A 27,947-nucleotide genomic window follows, 5' to 3' on the forward strand; every position below is an offset into this window, starting at 1 on the left:
GCCGGCGAGGGCCGGGACGGCCAGCGATGGTGGGCATGGCCGGCGAGGTGGGGGATGGCCGGCGAGGGGGGATATGGCCGCCTCAGGCCGGGATCGCCCCGGGCCGGGATTGCCTCGGGGCGGGAGCACCGCGGGAGCGGAGCCAGCGCGGCGTGGGCGGAGGTGGCGCGCATGCGCAGCCCCGCCTCTGCCCCGCCCCTCGCGGAGCGGCCCCTCGCCCCCGCCCCCCGGCGGGCCGCGGCCGCTCGGTTCCGCATCCGGCGCGGCTGTGTCACTTCCCGCTCACGCGGGCGCTCTCCCTTTCCCCCTCTCCCCGGACCCGGATGGTGACTGGCGGCGGCGGCTCCAGGGACTGTCAGTGAGCGGCTCTCCGCGGGCCTCTTGTCCTGAGGGCGGCGGCGGCGGCGGCCGCGAAGATGGCTGCGGCGGCCTCCTGCTCCTCGGCGGCGGCGGCGGCGGGGCCCGGTCCCGGTCCGGGCTCCTGCGAGTGGCTGCTGCTGCGGGACGGCTGCCTGCGCTGCGACGCCGACGGGCTCTGCAGCCTGTGCTACCACCCGGCGCTCAACGCCATCCTGGCCGTGACCGCGCGCGGCGCCATCAAAGTCATCGACGGCACCTCGGGGGCCACGCTGCAGGCGTCGGCGCTCGGCGGTGAGCGGGGAGCGGGAGCGGGGCCGAACAGGTGTCGGGGCAGCCTCGGGAGCGAGCGGCCGGGCTCGGCTCGGGCCCTGCGTGCCGGAGGATCCCCCCGGCCTATTGTCACCCCTTTTTCTTTTTGTGGCCTCAAGGGCCTCCGTGCCCAGGGAGGTGGTGGAGCCGCCGTCCCTGGGGATGTTTAAGGAGAGCCTGGACGCGGCACTCAGTGCCTCAGGGCTCGTTGATGTGATGGTGTTTGCTCACAGGCTGGACCCGGTGGATCTCAGTGGTTTTTTCCAACCAGAGCCTTTGGTTCTGTGTTCCTGCTCTTTGGGGCAGAGATGCTCATGTAAAATGCCGAGGCCTTTTATTTCTATAAGACATATTGGCATGGTTACTGAAAGATTAAATAGGGATGGAAGGCTGCGATGTATAGGGTTGTATTTTTTAATTTTGCTTTTGCAGGTGTTGTTGTGGATCATTGTAACGTTGAACCTTCCAAAGATTAGAAGCAGCATGTTAGGCAGGACAGGCATAGTTCTAATTCTTATTGATACGTGGTACTGAAATAATTTATTTATTGAGCCTTATTCTGCTTTTTAAAGAAGGCTTACTGCTTAAAAGTGCCATTTGTCCTATTCAGGCTCAGAATCCTTCTTGAAGTTGTTTGGTGATACGTTTTTGTATGTGTTTGAATAGTTCTTCAGGCTGTTGACTCTCTTGACTGTCTCTGCTGGTAGTAACCATATCCCTGCTATTATGTTCAGGAGGCATGACTGTGTGCTGGCTTTGTAGAGGCTTAGCATCTCCGTAACTATGAAGCAACTTTATTTGTTGACCGTTAGTGTTTCTGCACTGTTAATAAACTAGCTCTGTAGAAAAGACCTAAATGCCATTACCAGCTTTTGTTCCTTGTTCATGAATGGCTTTTAAACTGTGGCACTTGTCAGAATATTGGCGGTGGGTGGTGGGTAGGGCTGTTTGTCTCCTTGTGAGACCAGCCCTTGGAATAGAAAGATAGGCTTCTCACCAGTTGTGTGCCTCCATGGTCAGGGTACTGAGCTGTAAGGTGCCTCCTTACAGCTGTGTGCTGCTAATGAGATGTTGCTTTGCTGCGTGGTGGTGGTGAAAGGTTGTTTGGTGCCAGAACGTGGCACAGTAATGCCAAGAACCACATGGGACTGCCATAGCCTAGGCAATATGTACACTTTCACCTTGAAAACCAGTAACTGTATTGCAAATGACAAACTGAAGAGAACAGGACAAAAATTGCTTATTTCCTTTCGTAGCTCAAAGTTGGTACATTGTATGTAAAGGTTAAAGCGTTTGGGGCACTTGAAAAAAAAAGTTTTGTGGAATTATTAAGAAGGTGCCAGCTGCTTTTGTTGTCAGTTGCTTGCATGGAGAATGAGGCTCTTGTATGGTGTTTCCTGCATTGTTCAGATTTAGATCACTCTGCTTCTATAATTCCTTTCTACCATGCTGTCTCCTAAACTGCTTTTTTTATTAATAACTTTGCTTCTTTTCTTGAAGCTATTGCAGGAATTTTAAAATTGCTTTTAAGTTGTGGATGAAGAGGGCATAAATAGAGGACTTAATTTGTAATTGGCTGTCTGTGTAGGAGATGTTTAATTCTCAGATACAGAAAAAGAAGTGATCTGTAAATCAAAGTGATTCTACAATTTGCTGTGATAGAATCCTTGCAAAGGATTTGACTCAGTATTCAAAATGCTAATGGAAATTCTCCCCAAAATAGTAACTATTTGAAAATAACATATTGCTTTGCTTCTGTTACGTACATTCAATCATGTATACTTCCTTTAGTGTCAGTCTTCTCTGTGACAGCATGGCTGTAAAAGATGGGTTCTACTCCTCCTCACATCAAACAACAGAATTGCTTGCAATCTACCCAAATTTTATCTATGCAGAAGAGCTGATGATTTTATTACTGGGAAAAAAAATGATAACCTTTAGTTTGAAGAACTTTTAGATGAATTTTCTTATGGATTCAGACCGGCATGCTGGTCAGAAATCTGGTGCATCTCAGCAGTTGGTGTCTGTGGTGGCTATCAGCAATCCTGTTCACTCTTTTTCTCTCTCTCGTGCGTCTTTGGGAAGAGGAGGAGAAGGGAATTTAGCTGCTCTCTGATGTCTGCCTGCACTGTACAGTGTGAGCTCTTTTAATGTAGGATAGTAGTAGCCAGACACTCAGACCTGTAGACCAACTCTGTCCATGCTCCCTCCCCTGCCATAAATGACAGGTCAGAGGATATTGTTGCTTCAGGGACTTCTGGTACTATAACTAAAAATAGAGTCTCTAGGAATTAAAACTGCTTCTCCTGGGAGACTGCTTGTCCTCCTTGGTAATTGAGGCTGCAGGTCTTCTGCCTTGCCAAAAGATTTATGTTGGACAGAAATGCTGTTGCTTGTTACTCAAAGAAAAACAAAATGTAGCAGGCCTCTTTCTAGAAAGCAGAGCAAGGAAAAGATTCTCCTGTCAAGGCAGGATAGGGGAGGAAAGGAAACACCAGCAAGCCTCAGTGTGTTTTGTATTTGCAGTCACAGTTCACTGCGGAAATATATATTAAGCTTTGAGCTCATTCTCTGTGAAAAGATTGAACCTGTGGAATGCTGAATGTGGTAGAGCAGTGGAAGCTGCCTTGGAACAGAAATGCAGATTGCTCTTTGGTGTGTAAAAGAGCAAGGCAAAAGATTCACAGCCAGAAGACAGTCCAGTTCTAGATGGAGTCCAGACATTAGGATGTGGCCTGTGTGCTTTGGTTGCTCGTGTGAACTTCATTGATCTGATGTATGTGGTGATCCAGGGACTGTTCTTCTGAGCCCAGTCTGTAGGAATTCAGTTTGGATTGTTAGACCATGCTGAATCTTCAGCAGCTCTGTCTCTTGAAAGTGTGTTATCATCTTTAATCTGTTTCCAGCATGAGCCCTGTAGGCCTGTTCAAAGGACCAGGTGATCATTTGCAACAGCCCAGAGCGTGGCAGTGCATAAAAGTAGGGGGAAAATGAGGCACCACTAACGTTAAGCTCTGTCTTACCGGGTCATAAGATTGCCCTTTTTTTTCTGTCAAGACTGTTGCATGCACACTGTGCATTTCAGAGAACCAGACTGGAAGTGCAAGGACAATTCTTGTGATTTATGATGTTCTGCGTTTCTGTTTATTCGCTTGTAGTGGTTAGTCAGGACTGGTTTTGAATCTGTCACGCAAGTCTATCAAGTGCTTTGTTTTCCCTCTTAGACATTTAAATATTTCTGTGGTTTCAGTTTCAAGTTGAACACTGGTAGCCAAAAAAGCATAAATGAAGAAACTTCAAATACAGTGCTAGAGATGAGCCTTTTCCTTGGCCACAGAAGAAGCAAACCAAAACAGCGAGACAAAACCTCTGAAGAATCTAAACAAACTTCCAGATTAGTCTTGAGTGACTCTCTTAGTGTTCATAGAGGTGTTCAATTTATCAGTCCCTTCTGTTTACAAATAAACCAAGAAAACTGCCTGAACTGGAAGAGTGCTGTAACTCCCAGAGAAGCTTTAGTTTCTTATTCTTTAAAATAAGAAACTAAAAGTACCATCAGATGGACAGTGACCATCTTGAATGTTCCAGTAGGTATTTCTGGATTAATTTGATGTAGCAGTACCTTGTTTGCTAAAATGCACAGTGTTTTGTAGCTAAGGCCTTCTAAATTACTCTAGAGACCCTAACAGGAATCAAAACATAGGCTTCTGAATCTGTACAGGGAAGGATCTGTTCATGGTACACATACACCAGTTTCTGTAGGGGAAACAGAGCTTCTGCCTTATCATCAGAGGCCTCAAGGGCTTTTCCTCCATCAGAAGAATTTAGAAGTAAATAGATCTCAGCCCAGGAGGCTTACCTGTGCCAGCAAGTTCAACTCCTGTCAGCATTCCCTTTTGGGAAGTCTTGTTTTCTTCAGCTGTCTAAATTATGGTGCCTTGGAAATCTCTTAAGGGATATCCAGATATGTTTCTTTCTTTTCCATGTGATGCAGAAGGCAAAACAAGAGGAAAATACTCTCTTTTGCTACGTGGAAGTCATAGAGGGAATTTACACTTACAATAATATTTAGGGAGAAACTATTGGGATACTCTGTCATCCAATTCTACACTTGATCTATTTGAAGACACCATCAACAGTTTCAGCTGTTTGAAGCTCACTGGTAGTACTGCTCAAGTTCTCCTTCATTCCTCAAAATTTGGGCTAGTTTCTTTCATCTTTTTGTTTCTTGTATTCTTTTGTTCCATTATGAAACAAAGATAATGATAATAATAATAATAAGTCCCTTGGTCTTAACAGAAAATTTCTCATCATATAGGGAATGTTGTCAAATCTAGTGATGTGCTACAGCCCACCTTGCATTTGAACATACTTGAGTGACTGCTAATCTGGGTGAAATGCTTTTTAAAGAGATAATTTCATTTATTTATGTGATCTTAAGATCATTCATGAGGTGCCTTAAGCATTTGAGAAAACAGGATAGGAGAACTGTTAGATTTGAGTTCAGTGTTTTATACTGGCAGAGGCTCTAGACTACTGTGAGTTTCATTTGTTTGCAAGCTTAATCAGTGTGTCAGATATCCCTTATCTAGATATTCTTACTTACCTAGCATCTTGCCAAATTGTCAAAATGCTGTTAATTGATATTTCCAGGCTCTGGTGAAGCACATCTGGATTATCTTCTGCAGAAGCCAGAAGAGAGTAAAATTAGAGATCTTTTCTTTTCACGTAGCTTTAAAGGGATGCTTGCATGTCCATGTTTCATGCAGGGATTCAGAAGTTCTAACAGGCAGCAATGCAGGCATGTGTTATGTTGCCAGGCATGATCACACAACATTTTTTCATTTTATTGACAGATCATTCATATCTGGACTGATGGATTCATGGCTGTCACTGCAACAGCAATGCAGTATTATTAAAGGTTGCAAAATGCTTTCATGTCAGATAATCAGAAATTTCCTAGATCTCTGCATATGGACTCTGAAAAAGGTTTTCTGCAGGAAGACAAATCCTGAAATGCTTCTTAGTGACTTGAGGAGGAAACACTGTGCTGAGATTTGTGTCAGGGATTTGAACTTTGACTGCCTGCCCTAATTGTCACACAGGTAGTTAAGGCATTTCTCGTTGATATGAAGGTTTCTCAGGGAAAAAACTGACTTTTACTTCAGTGCTGATTATTGTCCAGCTTTGGTCAAGACAGCTTTTAATATGCCTGTATAATATGCTTCAGCTCAGCTCCCAGTGATGTTGTGTACTGTGTTGTGTAAGATGTAGAAGAAACTTGGCAAAAATATATCCTGACAGATAACTGATAGTTCAAATCCAGAGCATTATGGAAAAAAGCAGGTGTATCTCTGTTGGACTTTAGTAATGAAAACGTGGAGAAGGCTTTTACTCATTGCCCAGCCTAGTCATCTTTCAAGGCCTGATCTTTTACTATTCTGAACATACTGCTGATCAGTGGTTTGGATCTAGCACACTCTTGTCCTGTAGTTGGTCCTTCCTGGCAGCCCACCACAGTGTTAGCTGGCCCAGTAGCATCACTTTCTGAGTCTTTAGTTACATTGTTTATAACTATGTTTTTATGGTTGCTGTTGCACTGATATCCATAACTTAAGTGAAATAGAACGTCTTAAATTTTATAAGATGGAGTGTAAGAAAAATCTGTCCTAGATGAAGATTCACCTGATTAGGTCTGATTTTTTGGTTTCAGGTTTTCTTTCCAAGTTACTTTCAAATCCCAAAACAAAGCTGTCTATCCTTGCTTTTACTAGCATTGTTTAATTTTCCCTGAGCACTATGATGTATTTCAGAAATGCTTCTTAGGCTGCCTTGAAGATGGAGATGAGGCTTGCAATCATGTGGAGTCATAAGCAAATTTGAGTGTATCAGACTGTCCCAGGTCATGTTGTGAGATAGCTGTTTGCATGTTGTCTGTTCCAGTGGGATCGGTAACTTTTCACAATTTTTAAAAAATTTGTAAATAAAAGATTTACACATGGGTTAGTTAATTTTCCTGATGGTTCTTAAGTGATGCCACAGTATTGCTTTCTGCTGTTAGAAAGCTGTCCTTTAAATAGTTAATGCTTTCTTAATTACACCGACTGCTTGCAGTCACCAGATGAGTGCTTCTCACTGAGTAGAAGTTTCAAGAAAGAACAGCTATTGACCTGAGTTTTTTACTTGTGAAATACAGATGAATACTAACACTTGCAAGTGCTTTGCTGCCTTGTCTTTGGGAAGAGTATCAGGATTTGTTAAGGACCCAGTGTACACTGCTAGTGAAAAGATAGACAGAAACACTGCAGAACATTTATTTTGAAGATTCCTGTGCCTGTTGGGGAAAGAGCACTCCACAGATAAGAATGATAGTCAATAAACATTGTGCATAACAAAAATTTAGAAGTGTTAAATTATGAAAATAATAACTTATTTGTCATATCAGTATAAACACTGTTATAAACACATAAAATTTTCTTGAGCTATTTGCTAGGGCCATTCAGGGAGTACTGATAACTTTTTACTATGTAGCTTAAGAGGGAATTTGCTTAAGTTGTCTTGAAAATTGGTAGTGTTAATGAAAACATATCCAATGACAAGTGCTGGTTAATGAAGGCTTGCATAGCATACAGTCTGTCAGCAGTTCTTCAGTCCCCTCTTCGGTCTGGGGAGGGAAAGCTGTTTGATCCTCTGCACTTCCCTTCATTTGGCTGAGCATGAAGCACTCAGGATCCCATTGTTGCATTTGACAGCTGTAGGAGAACAGTTTGGCAAACTTGTTTGCTGGGCAATGGGATACAAAGATTCATGAAAAACTCCATCTTGGAAGGGAGAGCTGGGAGGGTGAAATGTGGCGCTGAGAACTATGATGGAGTGCCTGAATGACAGTGGGGAAAGGGTTAGGGAAGTAGGAAGCTGTGAAGCTGGCACTGAAGACTGGAAATACAGTGTTTAATTGGAGGATAAGTAGGCAGCGTGGTTAATGTGGAGAAACTGTGGGGTAGGTTTAGCTGACCTGTCTTCTGCAGGATCCTAGATTGAAGTTGTGATGTAAATGATGATGTGTAACACTGCTTGTTAAACTTTTTTTTGCTAGTGGATTTTTCCTGATCAGTTTTCTGTAACTTTTGTAAGTCACAAGACCAGCATTTTTCAGCAAATAATCTCAGGTTCACTCCCCATGCCATAATGGGAAAGGAAAAGTCCTTATTCTGAACCTGTGGAGGACCTGGCTTGCCAATGCCTGCAGAAGGCACCTGACAAGGCCAGACTTAGGGACTTTTCTGAATGTCCCTCTTTAGTGGCAGAACTCAGGTTTCATTTATGTGATCACCATGTTCAAATATTATGTTGCAAATAAGTGTTTAAATGTACAAGGCCTTTTAATTTTGCTGACTTCTCTGAAGAGTTTGAAAAAGCATCGTAAAGGATAGTTTCACTTTTAAATATAACTTATATGTGTATGAATCTAGTCTGTTCTACTTCAGCTTCCCTGTGTAGAAGTAGTTACTAGGAGAATATGAGAATGAATTTAATAAACTTGAAATACTCATAAGAATTTAGTGGCATTGTAGCCTGGTGTACTGGGGTCTGAACTAATTCATAATGCCAGAAGATCTTGTGCTAGGACTATGAAATGCCAGCTAAATGCTCAGTTGTTACTGTATAAGCAAATGCTAGAGAAGTTGTCAAGAACTCATCTGATTGTATATATGTATACAGCCTTTATCAATGGCTGTATGTGTGCTGTATTTCCATCTCAAAAAGAGTGTGACAGAAGTAGAAAATTAAGGTGTGGAATGGTTTATATATGTGAAACAAATGGTTTATATATGTGAAACAGTGTTCAGTCTGAAAAAGATGATGAGGATGATTTGGAATGGTAAGTTGAGAGAGTGAGAGCATGAAAAATGAAAATTGGGAGTTGATTATTCAAGTACAGGAGATGAGGGCATCAAAAGAAGTAACTATGAGAAATAGTAAAATATGGAGCTCCTGGCTACAGGGCGTTGTGGATGCTGATTGTTTGTGGAATTACAACAGTGTTGGACAAAGTGGTAGAGGAAAAGCCTGTCTAAGGTCATTGTAATAATCAAAATCCCTTTTGGGTCAGAAGGTCCCTAAGCACAAGCAGGCACAGGCTGAGAGTGTTGCAGGAAAGAACCATTGGGTAGATTACCTTCTTAAATTTTAACTGCTAACAGTCTAAATTTTAACAGTCTAACCACTTGGTTTAGACTGCTGTCTTGGGCAAAATATGGGGTTATGAGCATTTTCCTCTGATCCACTATGCCTGCTTCTCTGGTCAGTACAGTTTTTTGAAAGTAATGTCCAAAAGAGAAAGGTAGTAACTCAGCAGTCTTAAATAGCTTTTGAACTACTGCTGCAGTAATGGAAGACTGCTGTTAAATTTTCTGCTAAACCTCTTTTTCTGCAGACTAAACAAGCCCAGTTATCTTAGTCTTTCCCCACATGTTGTATTCTCCAGCCCTCTAACTTCTTAGTACCCCTTTCATGGGACTGTCACGTGTGCTGATACCTCAGATGGAGGAGCAAAGATGGAGCTGATACTCTGGATGTGGGCTTATTGCTGCTTGGAGGAGACTGATCTTTTCCTGTGCTCCTCTCTATGGTAACAGTTTGTTGCTGAAAGGATGCACTGCTGCCTCTTGTTCAGCCTGTCCATCAGGATCCCCAGGTTCTTTCTGTTGGGTTGCCATCCAGACACTTGGTCCCCAGCTTCTCTTGATGTATGGGGTTATATCCCATTTGGGTGTAAGACCTTGCATTTGTCTTCACTCAACATCACGAGTTTTGTGTCAGACTTTTCCTCTGTCTGGCATCCTTGTAAAAGGCAGCCCTGCCATTTAATGCATCAGTTGCCCTCAGTCATCTCCCACTGGTGTCATCCCCAGTCTAAATAAAGGTGCAGCATGTCCCACCATCCAAGCCATTGGTGAAGGCAGTGAACCATTTATCAGGCTTTGTTGAGTGCCACTCATAACTGGGTAGGTGTTGTATCCTTAACTACTGACTTTGCACATGACAGTATAGCTGGGTTTTCACTTGCCTTATAACCCACCCATCTGCTTTTGAGAACTTGCTGCTTCTCCCAGTGTGATGGAATCTTCTGGAATCTTCTTACAGTATTGGAGCTTGGAAGGGTGAGAGGCTAAATCATTTCCTGCCAAACAGTCTTGGGAATTCAAAAAGTGCCGTATGTGGAGATGTTTTCTCCTGTCACAGAGGCTGCAGGATACATAATGGGTGAACTCAGACGCCACTTTAGGGACCAAAAGAGGAATTGGTAGTAAAATTTGATCTGGCAAAGGTTCTTTGTTGTGAAATGCTGCGATGGGCCTAGCGCTTGAAGAACGGGAACTTCCTGTTACTGAGCTGTGAAGTGTTCCTTGCCCATGTCTGGTTGTGGGTGGAAGCTGTGTAATCTGTCTGTCTGCGCCCTTTGAAAGAAAACTTTCCGGAAATTTTTTCATCGTTTTTGACTTTAAGAAAAATTTTGAGGAAGAATGTGCCCTCAGTGAGGTGTTTGCAGAAGAACTGCAGAGGATTACATTCTCTCGGTTTACTGGGGCTTACAGGAAGGATTCTAGAATACCTTGTGAAATCATTCCTCATTTTTTCTTGGGGTAACAGTGTAAGGCTGTGAGAGTAGTTTTGTTCTATACATGCAAGTGATGCCAGTGATATCAGATACATGGAGATGTGAAACCACACAAAGAGCATGGGCACAAGGAGCTCAGGAACCTCCTCCTGCTGATTCACTCTCATTTTGAGTCTGTACAGTGGGAGAGGACTCTGTGCCTGCAAAGCGAGCGAGATATGAGCTGTCTTGATCTCAGTGGGGTTTTGTTTATGTTCTGAAACCTTTTAAGTGTTAGTGTTAGCTTCTCTTAGTAGTTGCTTGAGCAGACACATCTAGTTAATATTCATGTGGCAGTCTCCAGTGCTTTGGCCCAGATAACACATCTTCCTGTTAATAAGGATTATTAAAACCAGCTATCATATAATGAAACCGATAGTGAAGCAGCTCCATTGTGCTTGTTGCTAAAGGAAAAGATAAACTTTAGATCACGTCTTGTTTTTTATTAATTAAATCCAGTTTTGCAAATAAGCGAGTTTGTAGGCACTTTGTGATGTGAATCTGGGTATTCATCTCCTTCAGCATTCTTGCTGTTTAGAGAACATTTTAAATTTTCTTTCCTGCTTCAGCTCTAGTGTGTTTTTCTTTATTAAATCATTTTGGACAGCTCTTCCAGCTGATGTGGCAGATGAAGGTATGTGCATATAGTGAAATCTAAAAGAAAATGTTTGTATATACCTAGAACCTGAACTTGTGTTCCTCTAATAGCTTCCTTTCTATCCTTTCCTAAAGTTTGAGAATGTTTCTGTTTTGGGGAAGGGAGAGGTTCATGGAGTGCTGATGACAGCAGACTGCTTTGGTGAGGTGATGTTCAGTGCAAACAAGGGGTTGGGCCTGGACCTGGCAGAGAAAACTACAGTGCCAAAGTATCCACAGGGGATGGGCATGAGGAAGAGAAGAGGAGGAATGAGGGAGGATCTATAACTGATAAATTCAATAATTATGAGCAGTCATGGCCTGATTTGGCCAGCCATTAGACATCTTCTCATTATGGTGTTCCCAGCTGTTCATAACCACCATGTCTTTGTTTCATTTGGGAGTCACTGATGTGAAATAATTTGGAGGCAACTTTTATTTTTAGACCAGACTTAGAGGTTTGCTCTTTATGCATTTTTGTGTGAACTCTTTGCAGCTCATCCAAAGTTGTGATTTTCTGTAATATTAGTTCAAAATAGATTCCTGCAAATATGGCAAGTTAAGACAGCAAGTTGAACTTTAGGACAGGATTTTCCTTTTTAAAAAATTTTATTTCTATTGTCCTCAAATTGCAAATGTTCTGGTATGCTTGCCTTGGCAGATGTGTTGCTTAGCTAGTATATAATTGGGTGTTATACTTGCTAACTTTTTGTCGATCTTATGATTACATGAAGTGGTAGCAGTAAGAAAGGCACTTGCTTTGTAACAAATGAGGACAAGTGATACTTAAGGTTTTCTTAATCCCAGATACATGAAAAATGCGTGAGAAGTAGCTGAGTGAGGTTCTAGCAGGAAGTGTTTTTGTCTCAGATGGAAAGAATAGTTTTGCTGTTTGCTAACCTGGCCTTTTCTTGAGTTTTGGATTCATTTTAAGTAGCTTGATGCTTGAATCTTATGGTACAAGATCAATGGAATAGATAGGGCTTTTGATCTCCTGAAACTTCATTCATTATTTTTTCCATGCTTGCGAGTATTTTGAAATGGGTACTGAGATGTTGTTTGGATATTTTAACTTAAATGGCAGATGCCATTAGTAACCAGATTGGCAGTTATTAATGGCAGATGCAGTTAAATGCCAGAAACTGGTATTGCTGCACATAATGTATCTCTTCTACTGGGCTGATGGGATTTCTGTTTCTCCAAAAATGTTACTTCTTTATTTAAAGACCTAGTGACATTCTTAGATCAAAGCTGTGAACTCTGAACATTTAGATACTTGATTGGACTTGGGTCTTAGCCTTATGGAATCAGTGCTATGATGCATGTGTTTACCACTCTCCCTTTCTAGCTGCAGGTAAGTGTCAGTTTCCTTCAATTTAGAAATTATTTTTAAGCTTTTTTTGCTCCGTATGTGGAGCTTCTTGTCAAGAGAATTACTCAGTTTGATATGTTTTAATACTATTCCTGGCTAGCAGTTTTCTAGGTGAATTAACTTTTTCCAATATCACAAAAGATAAAAGTGTTACTGCCAGCATTAATCTCTATCTCTTCATGATGGTGGCCAAGCATATGCATGTGACGGCCACTTCTCTTAAGCTCTGTAGCTTTGAGGCTGAATCTGTCTTTAGCAGAGAGATGGAGACAAACTTTTTCATTGTTCTGCTTCTTGAAATGCAAGGCTAATTGTCTAATTGGTTTGGTTCATCTTAATGCCCATAGGCAAAGGGGGCATGCCAGATGCTGCTTAGACTGTTAGGAGTTCTCCAGACCAGTTGGTTTTCTGTAATGCTCCCATGGGTCAGATTGCGATCACAGGAAATTGCTGGTCTCTGTTCTCTGTTGTTTGAAACAAAGAAGGTGGAGGTGAAATGTTCTGTTCTCAGGTTCTTAATTTCTGCAATCTGATGTTTGTTTGGTTTTATTTGAAGTTTTTAGGTTGCTAGTTCTAATGTGGTGATAGATGTCATATCACAGTGTAATATGCTATTGGATTTGCACTTCTGGCATGCTAGCAGCCTGCCAGGTTTCCTTGTAGGAACTGACAAAAGGTTTAATGACTTCTTTGGGAGTTGTTTTGTTTTTAATTCTAGGCAGATAGGCTGGAGATATTGGGAGAAGCTATGATTCACTTGTGCCAAGACTGAAAATCAGCAAAATCATTAGAAACTTAGAAAATAAATTACAGCTAAGGCAATGGGGGCTAAAATGAGCGTAACAGTTGGGTTTTGATGATCTAGCTTAAATAATCTAGTGATTTTACATGAAACTTTTTAGCTGTGGTTTGTGAAGGTGCAGATCACTATTGCCAGTAAACTTAGACTGGACAGGCAGGACATGATGTTAGAGGGGCGCCAGTATGTTTTTCAATGGGTATCGGCAGAGTCCTTTAGCACATTGTAAAATATTGATCCTGAGTTAAAGAGAACACTTCTGACAATGCTTTAGGACGATTTAACTTTTCTAGGCATAACTTGTAGGTTACTACTTCTGTAGCAGTGACTTCTACATTTGTTGGTTTCCTGGTTCTTAATCTGTTATTACAGTAATATGGTCAGCCATATGTAGACTATGTTACACTATGTGACTAGTATTAGAATTATCTCGAAATGTGTTTTGTGAACTTTTAAAATAAACTCCTATTTGCAAAAAAGCTTCTCAGCAACTCCGAGGCTATTTAGTGTAAGTTACAGAATGTGTTTCTCTGAGTTTTGGAAAAATATTAAATATTGATTGAACAATTTCCTTGAAGTTCCATCGACTTAGGCTAAGGGAGCCTATTTTGGTTTTATGTACTTCAATAAAATAAATACAATAAAATAAATAAAATAAAACCAGCAACTGTAAATAACTTTCTAGAGATAATTTGGCCAATCTTTCTGTCAGTACAACAAACCAGAATATTAGCCAGCACACAACAAAAAATCACAGCTGGAAGACAATATATTTTTTGTTCTGTAGTTATAACTTATTTTGTTTTGCAATGGAGCATAAATACTATGTTATCTGCCTCATTAGTTATCTTCATTGGCTTCTAAAGATTTGGACCATTTACTCAGAGGGTATTAGCTGTTTGCTGCTTTAGACATGAGATTTCATTAACATCACTACAGAACTGCTAAAATAACAATGGTCTAGCCTAGAAAGCCACAATGTCTGGGGCTCCTACAGACTGTGGAACTCCTAGGCACAGGGCATGAGCACACTCCTGTGCTTGACAGGAAATAAGGAAAGTGCAAAAGAAAGTGATCGTGGTGTTGGCACTGCCAGAAAGGATGAGCTGCTTTTCCCATTTTCTCTGGGAGGGGGAAGGAGGAGAGAAGTGATGTGTTAAAGAAAGTGTCCGGTAGTGATCCATCCCTTGGATCACTCTGGATATTCTGCAAACATCATCAGAATCTACTGAGGTTTCTAGTTTAGTGCATCAGATACTGTTCAGTTAATTGCATAATAGTTTCCAGTACATTGTTGAAACTTTAAAAAATATTAAAACTTGTATTTGAACTTTTGACAAAGATTATTTTCCTGTAGAACGTTTTACTTCCTTGCCTGCAGCTGTGTTGGTTGTAGAAAGTTTTGTGTGAGGAACTCCAGTGTATTGGCAAAAACACAGTTTGAAATTAGTTGATTTACCATTCAGAGAACCCTTTTTTGCTGAGCAAGGACCAAAGACTTCACAGCTATCAAGTGATTCCGAACTCTTCAAGTGTTTCTGACCGCTGTATCAATGGTTACAATTGCAGTATACTTACTGCAGGCAAAGGCCTATCTCCTTTGTTTTGGGAGTGTGAGTCATTGTTTCCGAAATCTTGGTGAGAAGAGCAGCTGACAACTGTTCTTTACTTGCATTTTCAAAGAGAGGATACCACAAATGTCATGTGGTCAGATTCATGTGCCCTGGATTTCCAGAAGTTTTAATTTCCATTTAACTCTTATCAAAGTGTGAATATGACAGAGTCATGTAGCTGTCCTTATCTGGATGTTTGACTGTATGCTAGTAACCAAAATGGTGATTTTTTAATTATTTATAGTAAAAATGGTATCCAGTGTCTAAGGAAAGAGGAGAACATGGACAGGACATGATTAATGCAAAATTTGATGAAACTCCTATTTCTGTATGACAGGAAGACATCTCTATTGACGATGCAGCATTTTCAGCTGCCATTGGAGAATGTGTCCATGTATTTGTAACATAGACACAATCTGTTTCTGGAGTGGCAGCTTACTCTGTGATAGAAAGCAGTTTGCCTTCTATGCAGGAAGCATTTCCCATGGATTGCATTCAGTTCTGCAGTCTATCCAGCTTTAGGCACGTAATAGTGATGAGTAACATTAAACATTTTAGGGGTTAATGTCCATTGCCACAGCCTTTCCTTATTTATGTGGTGGCAGTCTTCCTGTGCCTTCACCAAACTTCTCAGAGCTGTTACTAACATCACGTGTCAGCACTGAGCAGAAATGAGCTGTTGTAGTGTTTCAAGGAACACACACCACATTGGTACGTGTTACATGTTGTACTTAGTTTTGAGAAGTGGTGTTTTGCTTGATGAAGTGTTGTTAGTAAGCCTTAATGGTAATTTAACAATTTTGTCTCAGTGTTCATTCTGGTTTGTGCATTTTTGTTCTTATTATTGATTGCCAGCTAGTATCAAGTTTAAACACCAGGCATCTGCATTAAGATTGAAAACTCTAGCTGACGCCTCCTGGTAGGAAGAGGATTTGAATTAATGGCTTCCACTGTAGGAATAAAATGGTTATTGATGGGATCTATAGATTTTGGTAGTTTGTTTTTTAATGTGGGAAACATAAAAGCTTGGTGAGAATTGTGGTTGCTAAAATGTTTTGATCATCTCAAGAAGTAAAGATTTTGCCAAAGTTTTACATTTCTTTCCTAAACAGAAATTAGAGGTCTTTTCTATCAAAGCATTTTTCTAATGAGATCTTGCATTTTATCTTTCCTTTCTAGCTAAACCAGGTGGACGGGTGAAATGTCAGTATATTTCGGCTGTGGATAAAGTGATCTTTGTGGACGATTATGCAGTAGGATGTAGGAAAGATCTCAATGGCATCTTGCTGTTAGACACAGCTCTGCAAACGCCTGTTTCAAAACAAGATGACGTGGTTCAGCTTGAATTGCCAGTTACAGAGGTAAGATGTGGGGGGGAATGAAAAGAGGTATGTAAATAACTCTGTCAGAAATACTGAAACCAGACGTTTGACTCTGAGTTTCTCGGGTGATATTTACACCATGTAATGGAAAAGTTTCTTAGTTATTAGCTGTCATAGGGCCACAGCCTTTCACAGCTTTCTGTATCTCAAACAAATAAGAGCATGCCCCAAGACCACATTATTTCGGAAGAAAGAACTTTTTAGTGACCAGAGATAAGGACTCATTTCCCCACCTTTGTCCTTGCTTGTGTATGGAATCTATATGCACTTCTAGGAGGCAGTCTGGCCTGTTAGGTATCCCTGATTGGTTGTTCTAGTCTTTCAGGAAAAGAAAGATGAAATCAGGTAACACAGTGTTCTGCCATGTGAAGAATTACAGCTGGAATCTTAAGTTTTCTAGCAAGGTCAGCTGGCCTAATAAATGACTTTTTTTCTGTGCAAACCTGGCTTCCCTTTTATGTTTGGATCAGGTGTAGCACAGTAGTTCGTGGTTTGGGCATTTAGAGAAACTAATGTAGACATTTCTGCTTAGAGTGTAGTACTTTGGATTTTGTTGCATTCGTTTATCCTCAGCATTGATGTACATTATTTATGTGTTATGAATCAAGAATGTATGTTATATCTGAGGTTTTTAACTATGTGACTTGAGTAGGAGTACAGCAATAAAATGTTTCCTAGAGGTCTCTGCAGAGAGCTTTCCAGGTTCCTGATGCTTGCTGCCCATTGGCATCACTTTTGTACCCTTTGTGGGTTACTAAAGAATCTTGGTATGTGTGGCTGAGTGTGAAGAAAGTGTCAGAGGTCAGGATTACCTTTCATAAGATCTGCTGTGACAGGTTTGCAGTCTCACATGGTTCAATACAATCTATAAGTTTGTGTTAGTTTTTGGCACAGAGATGATTTGGTTCTAAAGAGTTTACAGACCTTTTTTACAGCACTTCTCTGTTAAGATCCTTCCTGTAGAAAAAGAAATGTGGAGTTCAGTAGGAGTAGCTGTGGGAGTTTGATCACCAGATCAGTGAGGAAGGAGGCAAAACAGTATCAGTCTCAAGTTCTTTTAATTTTAAAGAGGTGGTAACCCAGACCTTGGAAAAACTTGGTAAATACTAAGCAAATATCATACAAACACATCTGTCCACCTCTTTCATCATAGAAAGGTCAAGAACTTTCATCCAAGGAAGGGTATTTAGTGTTTTGGTTTTTTTTCTCTAGAACTTCTCTGCAAATTTTTGCACTTAAGTAGTTTGATCTGCTGGCAGTGCTGTGCACCTTTATGCATTTCTAATTGTCAGCATTAACAAGTTATGAAGCAATCTCTGTGCTGTTTTGAATTGGCTGTAGAACACTGAAATTGAGGAACTTCCACAGTCTATCTGTTATTCTTCTGATACAACCTTAGCTCAGGGGTTGGTTTGCCTTATTTCAGTCTTTCTTCCCTGAACTTCCCAAGGACATAACTAAGGGCCTTTTGGTTCGTGCTGTTTCAAGCAGTTTGTGGTTGTTTAAAGGACTGGCTGACCACTGTCCTTGGGAAATAGTTCGATGTATTTGTAATTTGAAAGAATTCCTGTAATATTTTTCAGATGTTAACTCACCTAACAGCAGATTTAGAGTACTCTGTGCCTTACACAATAGGCATTCCTTTAAACCTTACCTGTCAACATGAAGTTAGCAGACAGAGGGATAAGCTGGAAACAGATGAGACTTGGAAGAGAATGTCTGTAAATGGATGATTATAGCATTCTTTTCTAGCTGCCTTATTTCTGAGTTTCAAGAACTAACTTTTAAACTGGCCTGGGTTTTTCTTTGCTTCATTTTTCAGCTTTGCTGTATTAGCATTGTAAGTAACTTAGCTCCAATTGTATTGCAGTGTGGTTGTTCTCATTATTATCTACCTTTTTGAAGGTGCAAAGCTACTCAGAAAATGGCAAGACTTTTGTTCTTGCTGTCACTTTTTGTCATTAAAGCTAAATGAATCGTTTTGAAGAGAAAGCATTGGGCAATAGATGTTTCTTTAATAGATCTTGTTTTAACTTTTATGACTGACTTTTTTTAACATTTGGTAATATTGCCCTTGAGAGAATTTGTAGTGATTACTGTTACCATTGCTGAAGTTTATCTGTGGGTTGGCCTGTGATGTAAAATTTGGAACATCGTACTCAGGTCTGGAATGGGAATTATGCTGATATAATATATGATAAAATAGGATCTGGCAAAAGACACTTCCGAGAGTAATGAAACAGGCATAATTCCTGTTGTAGTTACACAGTGTGGATGCTAACTTTGCTTGCACATCTGCATTTTAGGCTCAGCAGCTATTATCTGCTTGCATAGAAAAAGTAGATGTTTCTAGCACAGAGGGATATGATTTGTTCATCACACAACTGAAGGATGGCTTAAAAAATACCTCACATGAAACAGCAGCAAATCATAAAGTTGCAAAGGTAAGAATTTCTACTGTCTAACATGGATTCCCAAGTCTAATTTGTGTGTCTACCATTGAAACATGCAAAATTCTTGTCTTCGTGTGGTGGATTTTGTTTGAAGACAATGGAATATATTATCTGTTCCTTAGTTTTATATGTGAAGCTTCAATTGGTAAGAAAGCAAACAAGATTAGTTTATTTCTGATAAAGTCAACTAATAAACCCAACTGAGCTTAAAATTTGAGCTTACTTTCCTTGTGTTATGTTCGTGTTGCTTTTGTGTGTCTGTTGATGTATTTCTTGATACCACGTGTTGAGTTTTGGTTTTGACACTCTTCTGATCTGTTTGTTGTTAAGATTTTCAAATTCTAAAACATAGACACTCTTTTCCTTATTTAGTGGGCAACGGTTACGTTCCACCTTCCTCATCATGTTTTGAAGTCTGTCGCCAGTGCCATTGTAAATGAACTCAAGAAGATAAATCAAAATATTGCTGCCTTACCTGTAGCATCCTCTGTGATGGATAGGTTATCTTACCTCTTACCCAGCGCACGACCAGAGCTTGGTGTGGGACCTGGCCGATCTGTGGACAGGTATATTAATGCAAAATAAGTGATGAATTTGACCCCTTATTGTATCAGGATAAGCAACTAGGTGACTTTAACTTACTTAAAGAATTAGTCCTATGCTGTACTTCGTTGCTCTTACACATACAGCTAATGGACTGTTTAATGTGTGCTGTGCCATACATATTACTGAATTTAGGAAAGCCTTTATGGACGCCACAAGACTGTCTGGGTTTCAGCTTTAATGCAAATCAAATTTACTTTGCTCTTAATCCCAACATACACTTTTAGAAAGGTAAGAATTGAAGCCTTAAATATATACTTCCTTATATCCTGAAGTCAGTTGCTTTTCCTTCATACAAGAAAGAGTCATGCTTCTGTTTTATGGTTTAGAAGTTTAGGAAGTTACCTTTGCAGACCAAATATATGCTACTTCTGAACTCTCTAGTCAACTGCAACGTGTGCAGGGTAAGAGAACATTTTCTCTCAGATTGCTGCTTCATTGCTTTCTGATCTAAGTGGTAATGTATGCACAGGCATTATTTTAACCTTCATAAGCTGAGACTAGTTAGAATAGTGGTAAATCTTCTAAGTTTATAAATTATTCTTTCTTGAAAGTGTCTGTAGAAATATTATTTTGCATTTGTATTATAATTTCTTACATCTTAAATAATTTAATGGATTTGATTTCATCTCTTAGCTTTCCTTCCCCAAGCCTTCAGGTCTACCTATACCTCACCACATTGTATTTTGATTAGAGCTGTCCCAAGATCTGTCTCTTGAGCTGGTATAATGTCAAGTTAAGATAGCTCTTATATGAGTGTTGCTAGAATAGATTACTTCCTTGGCAGGAAATGTTTAATATTTCCATTCTCTTACAAGACAGCAAAAATCCCCTGAAACTGAGAAGCAGAAACAGGAAATAAGGCACATTTCCCTCTAACAGCCCCAGTTCTTGGGAGAACAAAACTCTGTCAAGGGAAAAGAAAAACTGATACTCATTTCTCATGTGCTGTTGCAAATGAGAGACATGCATTGAGTGAAGATGGGAAAGAGAAGAACTTCTCTGCTCTCTTACCTAAGTTGCAGAGGGGTTCATATTTTGGGACATAGTAGTTTAAAATTTACAAGTATTACAGGACGTAGTGAGTGATAACTGGGAAGGAGGGTTGTACTATGTATTTATTTAAGCCTAAAATATCACTTTAGAGTATTTTTAAAATATGTAAATTTGTAAGTGTTTAACTAAGAACCCCAGATTTTTACAGTAGTTGTCATGTTTAAAAAAAAATCTCTTGCACTTCTGTTGGGCTAGCTTCTCCACCTGCCTTCGATGCAGAATAGATTTGGGCATCTGATGCTTTTTGCAGGTAGATCAAATAGGCTACCTGGAAGCTTATTTTCTTAATCCTGCTCTTAAGGTCCATAGGTTGTTGTGTGGTTGTAGTTTTTGACTGGGGATGTACTTTAAGCACCCAAGTGAGGGAGGTTTGTAATTTTCCTGTAATAGTTAATTATAATTTTATGTGTAAGTTGTAGGTAACTGTGCTATTTTTAATGGTTACTAAAGGACTGAAAGTCTTATAAATAGTTTGGGTTTTTAATTTTAAGTGGCAATTTTGGGTCATGTAGAGTTTTTCACCTTTCTAGGTCTTTGATGTATAGTGAAGCTAACAGACGGGAGACATTCACTTCATGGCCTCATGTGGGTTATCGGTGGGCACAGCCAGATCCTATGGCTCAAGCTGGGTTCTATCACCAGGTAAGAGATTTAGTTGTTCCTAGTATTTGTTCCCCAGGTGGGAGGGCAGGGGAAAAAAGTGGTGATGTTTTCTAGTAGGGCTTTTTTTCTTTTTTTTATATAACAAGTAAAGCAAAAAAGCAATAAGCTTGGCACTGGAGTTCTCTAAACATACTTTCCTGGTAGGACTTTGTTGTATCAAACAGAGGTCCTAGATCACATTAAATTGTTAGGCTCAGTGGATAAATACGACCTCAATGTTTTATTCCACTACTTTCGCTTATTTCCATTTTTCATTCCTTGAAATCATTCCTGATTTTAAAAATATTTATGATATGGATTTAGATAATAATTGCTGGGCAGTACCTAGCATTTGACAGCAATATTGTCTGTTTCATTCTGTCAGCTGTAAAGCGTGATAGGTGGATGAAGTTTTTGGGTGATTTCTTAAACTTGCACAGAAGGAAAAATGCAGGGAATTCATATGTTGGAATTGCATCTGCATATTCCCAAGCATATCTTGAAATGAGATCATGAAAATGCTAAATATTAAGAGAATGGAAATTTTGATTGTTTTTCCTCATGTTACTTCAGCTAGTAACAACTGTTCTTTGCAGAGGAGTGGTAGAGAATACTTTATGTCCTAAGAGATTGGTAGGAATATCTTTTAACCCGTGTTTATCCAAGCATGTTTTCTGCTGCAGTTCTAAATTTTTTGAACCTTGTGAACTTTTGCCAAAGAAAATAAAGCAATTTCTGTTGTCTGTGGTTTGCATCCAATGACTTGCATGAATGTTAGTTCTTGATCTCTTCTACAGTAATGTGTATTCTTTTTTTAATGTGAAATGCTGCCACTTTGTAGTATATAATTTGTGGCCTTTTATATGTTTGGTGTGATGCTTTAGTATGTCACTAGAGGGAAAGAAGTTAAGCACCTAGTTAAAAGTGTTTTGTAGTACATAGCTATATGAATTTCAAGTGCTTCTTCCTATTTTCATAGCCTGCTTCATCAGGAGATGACAGAGCCATGTGCTTTACCTGCAGTGTGTGCTTGGTGTGCTGGGAGCCTACAGATGAACCTTGGTAAGTTTAATGATGTGTGAAGTACACCTAATTTTGTGCTGAAGAGGTTAGAAATCTTCAAAGGACAAAAATCAACATTTCTCAAAATGATTCCATGGAAAAAGTCATAAAAGGATTTGATGTACAATATCAAATTTCTGTGTAATACTAAAAGAAAAAAAATGTAGTTGGTTTTATATCTTAATTCTGTTTTGCTGTTTCATTTCAAATTGCTCCTTGAGAGTTGTCAGCCAGCACTTGTTTGTGGGGATCTAAACTGAATCTTCTATTTGATTGAGACTAGAATACGTCTCTCTTCAGGTTCAAAAACTGCTCTGACTGTTTAGTCCATATTTGCCTTTTATCTGAAATTGCAGTATCCATTGCTAGTTTCCTGAATCATCTAAAATTGTGGATGGTGACTGAAAGGGAGGACCTTACACTAATTAAAGAGTTCGTAATGTAATTTTATTCTTGATTAGTCGGTAATTTGTAATCTTTCCTTGAACACATCAGATTACTGACTTGGTGGAAACTTTTCCTTGTAATATTATCTTCATAGTTTTTGTCTACTCCTTTCACTTACAATTTTCAAGACGTTTTGTAGCCGTGTAATTGCTCTTGTCATGTCTCTGCCTTAGTTGTATATCAAGATGCATTTTTTTCCATGCTTCTTGGTTAATGTGACATTCAGGACTGTTTCCAGTTTTGACTTTTTTAATTGTGGATATAGAACTAAAAACAGGACATTGCTTCTAAAGTTATGAGTAACTTTAGAGTTTTAATGTATGGTAATTTAAACTCGGTTTTTTATCGTGGGGACATGATTGGCCACTGCCTATAGAACAATTTTTTTTAATGGACTAATTATATTAAGAGCATTGTGTAGATTGATCCAATTGATTATGAATGCACATTGAGTCTTTAATACAGTCTGCTACTGAGAATCAGCAGGAAAAGCTGTGTTAGTAACTTCAGAACTCTCTTGTATGGTTGGCTGCAAGAGTTCAAACAGTTCAGTTTCAGCTTCACTTCTACGGCTTAACTTGCATATACTGTGTGTAGTTTTCACAGTAAAAACTGGTTGTTTTCTGTGTTTGTTTTTAATTTGGAAAGGTCTGAACATGAGAGACATTCCCCAAACTGCCCATTTGTCAAGGGTGAGCACACTCAGAATGTACCTCTTTCAGTCACACTGGCAACAAGTCCTGCGCAATTTCCCTGCACAGATGGCACTGACAGAATAACCTGCTTTGGATCTGGAAGTTGCCCTCATTTTCTAGCTGCTGCAACAAAACGAGGAAAGATCTGCATATGGGATGTTTCCAAACTTATGAAGGTATGCAATATAAATAATTATTTTTCATCAGCTATTTTTTGATCAGGCATATCCTGATTCAAAATCAAATACCTCTTCTGTTTTTTCTTGTTATTTCTCAGGTCCACTTAAAATTTGAAATCAATGCATATGATCCCGCTATTGTGCAGCAACTTATGTTATCAGGAGAACAGAGCTCAGGGGTTGATTCAAGGAGACCAACACTGGCATGGTTAGAAGATTCCTCTAGCTGCTCAGACATACCAAAATTAGAAGGAGACAGGTATGCCAATCTAGCAAATGAGAAATATTGAATGCTTCTGTGTGAGTGGTAAATGTCATTTAGCAAAGTCACGCTTTGTGAAACATAAGATTGGTAATTTTGTTTTCACGGAAATAATATTTGTCGTCACTCTGTATTTTTGTACACAATTCAACACTTGAAACAGACTAATCTAAATTTCTATTTTTTTAAGCCAGTTTGCTGCTGTTGCAGTTTTATACTCCACTAGCAAAGAGATTTCAGATCTCATTGCTGCTCTATGCTCATGTTTCAGAGGCAGTGTAGAAAGAGAAAGGAATATAAGCTTTGGATCAGCCTCTCATTTTAGTTATGGATTATACATTTCAGATCTTGGAAGTAAAGGCTCCTCTTGGACTTCTGGAACATGCTTTTTTTCTGATTACTTCTCCACAATTTGTGGTTATGTCACTCTGAAAATAAACTGTTTAGCTGTGCTAGGAATTTGTGCTTCCTTGCATTCTTTTAGTACACATATACAGACTCTAAACAATTAGATAGTCCTGTTGCAAAGGTTTGGATAAGCTACAGGGTGTGTCACTGCTTAGAAAGTGTGATGTGAGAAAAAAGTAGTATTTCACTTGTGCTTCATGCAGCCTAACCTGGTTACTGGGTACTCCTATCTGGTCTTGCCAAAGCTCAATAGAGTGAATAACTGTTGGAAAATTAGAACAAAAGTTGACTGGGGAGTCTTGCTTGTTTTCTGAAGGTTGCTTCTTAAACTTCAGCATTAAGAAGAAGGTAACAATACTGTTATATGCACAGGGGTGTAAATCTTGGTTTTAAGCTTAGTGTGATGTCTACAGTAGTGCAAAGCAAATACGAAGGTTGCTTTTCTGCTGACATGAGCAGCATCAGCAGCTGCCCGGACTCTTACTGTAGCTTTAGGGCTGGGAACTCCTTAATAGTTACAGAATTAAACCAATTTTAAGAGCTGGATAAAGGACAGTGCAATCATACTGCCTAGAACTAAGCATCTTCCATTTCATTTAACCTACGTGGAAGTTATTCTCACTTCTCTGCTTAAGGGGAAGCTGGATCAGAATTAAAGTATTGAATTGTGTCTGCCATGTTGTGAAGTGAATGTTGATCAGATTTGACCCCACAAAGATGTATTTCTTGGATATGAGGAATAAGCATCTGGTTTGTTGAAGTTTGAGGATCTGACTTGGTACTGTGAGTAGTTTTACCTGAAGCTGCAAAGGGATTACTGTCCTTCCTGTGTGTGATGAGCCTGTAATAGGAAAGAATTTATTTTATTGGAAAAGTCAGGTGCATTAATTATTTATGTATTCTTAGAACTACTCAGGGTCCTATTTCTCTTGAAAAGGTGTCTTGAACAGAATCTGGTTTTATGACAAAAAGATTTCTCTGGCAGTATTTTTAAAACCGAGAGCACTGTTCTTCCCTTGTTTCAGTACTAGCTACAAAATTACTTGTAGAACTGAAGACCAATCTGTCAGCTCCACTTTCCAGAGATGATTTTGAGGAATTTGAAGATGTTGATATTCATTTTCATATGTCCTGATTGTATGGTTTTATTTTTCTTGGAAAGATTCCTGAGAACTGGTTTTCATTTTAATTCAATTTAGACCTGAATTGTAGGAAGTACAATAGTAGAATGAGGCAAAAAGAAATCCGGTCTACTGATTCAGTAATGGAGGATAAAGTCCTTTTTCTTGGTGTCTGTGATGAACTCATCAATGGATGAACAATGCTGGCTAAAAGGAATGGCCAGCTATAGTACACATTGTGGTTTTTATGAGTTTTTACTAATTTAATTAAAAATAAGCCTGCAGTTAGCATGTACATGGTGTCATTCATGCATTATTTTTTTTCAGTGATGATCTACTGGAGGATTCAGACAGTGAAGAGCATTCCAGATCAGAATCTGTTACAGGTAGGTTATATCTGACCTGTTATATATGTAATAGTTTAGAGGTGAAAGGGGAAATTCTTCTTCCAGACTTTTTAAAAAACCCTGTCAAAACTGATGATATCATATTCACTGGATTAGAAAAATGGAAAAGAATTTGCCTTGGAAAGGAATTTTTCAGTGGATTTACCATTGAAAGAAATGCCAGTATTTCAGTTTGTGTGATGGAGAGATGGCATGCAGGAGAAAAAAAACCCTCCACCTAGTTAGTTAATAAATGTCTTCCTTGACAACAAGCATTGCTTATCTTGCTGTCAATAAAGCACACAAACCAAGATAAAAGAACTTTCTTAGAACAGGAACAAATTACAGCTGTATGAAACGCTTTAAATTCAGGGGATTGCCAAAAGAGTTCCTGTGTCTTGATTGTTTCCCTAAGGGTTTGCACTTTGATAAAGTATTTCTTCCTGAGTAAAGATTTTATATGGAAGCAGAACAGTGCTATGCATGGTATTCTTGTGTTGTTTTCTTAGAGGCTCAGTCAGAAATTTTGAGGGAGGGAGGACTACATGTTTATTTTCTATAATGTGGTTTACATCTTTGAGTAAGGATCACCAAGTGGGGAAAAAAAGAGCATGAGATGTAGAAAAAGATGCTTTTTTCCCAACAAACTGTAATATATGCAGTATGATTCCCGTTTTGTTTTTTGAGCATGTGTATTATGTTAAACGTTTTTGTTTTAAAGGGCATACATCACAAAAAGAAACGATGGAAGTCAGCCTTGATATAACAGCTCTCAGCGTTCTTCAACAACCTGAAAAACTTCAGTGGGAAATTGTTGCAAATGTTCTGGAGGACACAGTTAAAGATCTGGAAGAACTTGGGGCGAATCCCTGTTTGGCCAACTGTAAGAGTGAAAAGATGAAGGAAAAGCATCTAGAACAACACAACATTCCCTTTCCTTGTTTATTAGCTGGAGGTCTATTAACATACAAATCACCTGCTACCTCTCCCGTTAGCAGTAACTCTCAGAGATCACTGGATGGCTTAAGCAGGACTCGAGGTGAGAGTGTCTCCGAACAGGGATCAACTGACAATGAATCCTGCACTAATTCAGAACTGAATTCCCCTCTGGTAAGGAGGACTTTGCCTGTATTGCTGCTGTACAGCATTAAGGAGTCTGATGAAAAAGCAGGAAAACTCTTTTCCCAGATGAACAATATTATGAGTAAAAGTATACACGATGATGGTTTCACAGTTCCACAGATCATTGAAATGGAGCTGGACAGTCAGGAACAGTTGCTGTTACAGGACCCCCCTGTGACTTACATTCAGCAGTTTGCAGATGCTGCAGCCAACCTGACATCTCCGGACTCGGACAAGTGGAGCTCTATGGTTCCCAAGCCTGGGACTTTGGTTCAGTGCCTGCGTCTGCCCAAGTTTGCAGAGGAGGAGAACCTGTGTGTGGATTCAATCACACCTTGTGCAGATGGAGTTCATCTGTTAGTAGGACTGCGGACTTGTCCCGTTGAGTCTCTGAGTGCAATAAATCAAGTAGAGGCCTTGAATAATTTAAATAAATTAAACTCGGCACTATGTAATAGAAGGAAGGGGGAACTAGAATCAAGTCTTGCCGTAGTGAATGGCACGAGTATTGATGTAATCCAGCAGGAGACACCAGCAGATGTACCAACTCCTTTAATAATTCAGCCTGAACAGAGAAGTGTTAGTGGTGGATACCTAGTGCTTTATAAAATGAATTATGCCACTAGGATAGTTACTCTAGAGGAGGAACCAGTAAAAATCCAGCATATCAAAGACCCCCAAGACACAATTACCTCAATGATTTTACTCCCACCAGATATATTGGATAATCGAGAAGACGACTGTGAGGAGCCTGTAGAGGAAATACAATTATCTTCTAAAAATGGCAGTGGGAGAGAGAGAAGATCTGAGATCTCTACTCTTGGGCACCTGGTAATAACTACTCAGGGAGGATATGTAAAAATACTAGACCTTTCAAACTTTGAAATTCTGGCCAAAGTGGAGCCACCTAAAAAAGAGGGCACTGAAGAACCAGATATGTTTGTCTCTGTGATATACTGTTCGGGCACAGACAGATTATGTGCATGCACCAAAGGTAAGGTTTTTCTTCAAATTTTTAAAAACAATATTTATTTTACTGTATTTGGATTATGTAATATGAAATTTAAATTTCAAATTTCACTGAATGTACATAGTTTAATGGTCTAGGAAGCATGGACTCTAGTTAATTCCTCACCTTAAATGTCAGTTTTAATCTCTAGAATGGCAGTAGCTCTTGCATGTGTCTTAATTCTTGAAGATACACAGGTTTTCTCAAGTCCAAAACAAATAAAAGTCATTCTTGTATGTATTTACTTCTATGATAGAGAAATCCTACTTTGGAAAAATTTCTTTGCCTGTAATTGATGATATTCAAGAGAGCAGAGAAAGTAATGCTTTTATACCTTATCCCAGTGTATTTTCATTCAGGTACTTTGGTT

At 39.6% G+C, this 27,947-nt stretch overlaps 1 protein-coding gene across 5 annotated transcripts in view; it reads left to right on the plus strand.

Moving 5' to 3' along the window:
- Nucleotides 1-208: 208 nt before the first annotated feature.
- BIRC6 (baculoviral IAP repeat containing 6) overlaps nt 209-27,947 on the plus strand; it is a 176,032-nt gene continuing 148,293 nt past the window's right edge. For all 5 annotated transcript variants that reach the window (XM_014266655.3, XM_014266657.3, XM_074537313.1 and 2 more), the window contains exons 1-10: nt 209-651; nt 15,930-16,111; nt 18,439-18,576; nt 18,958-19,151; nt 20,775-20,886; nt 21,866-21,948; nt 23,044-23,266; nt 23,368-23,528; nt 25,388-25,446; nt 26,168-27,562. In XM_014266655.3, coding sequence (XP_014122130.2) covers nt 417-651; nt 15,930-16,111; nt 18,439-18,576; nt 18,958-19,151; nt 20,775-20,886; nt 21,866-21,948; nt 23,044-23,266; nt 23,368-23,528; nt 25,388-25,446; nt 26,168-27,562 — 2,782 coding nt within the window. In that variant the 5' untranslated portion in view covers nt 209-416. The remainder of the gene's footprint in view (nt 652-15,929; nt 16,112-18,438; nt 18,577-18,957; nt 19,152-20,774; nt 20,887-21,865; nt 21,949-23,043; nt 23,267-23,367; nt 23,529-25,387; nt 25,447-26,167; nt 27,563-27,947) is intronic.

Source organism: Zonotrichia albicollis, chromosome 3 (assembly GCF_047830755.1).
Source record: "Zonotrichia albicollis isolate bZonAlb1 chromosome 3, bZonAlb1.hap1, whole genome shotgun sequence".
NCBI lineage: Eukaryota > Metazoa > Chordata > Aves > Passeriformes > Passerellidae > Zonotrichia > Zonotrichia albicollis.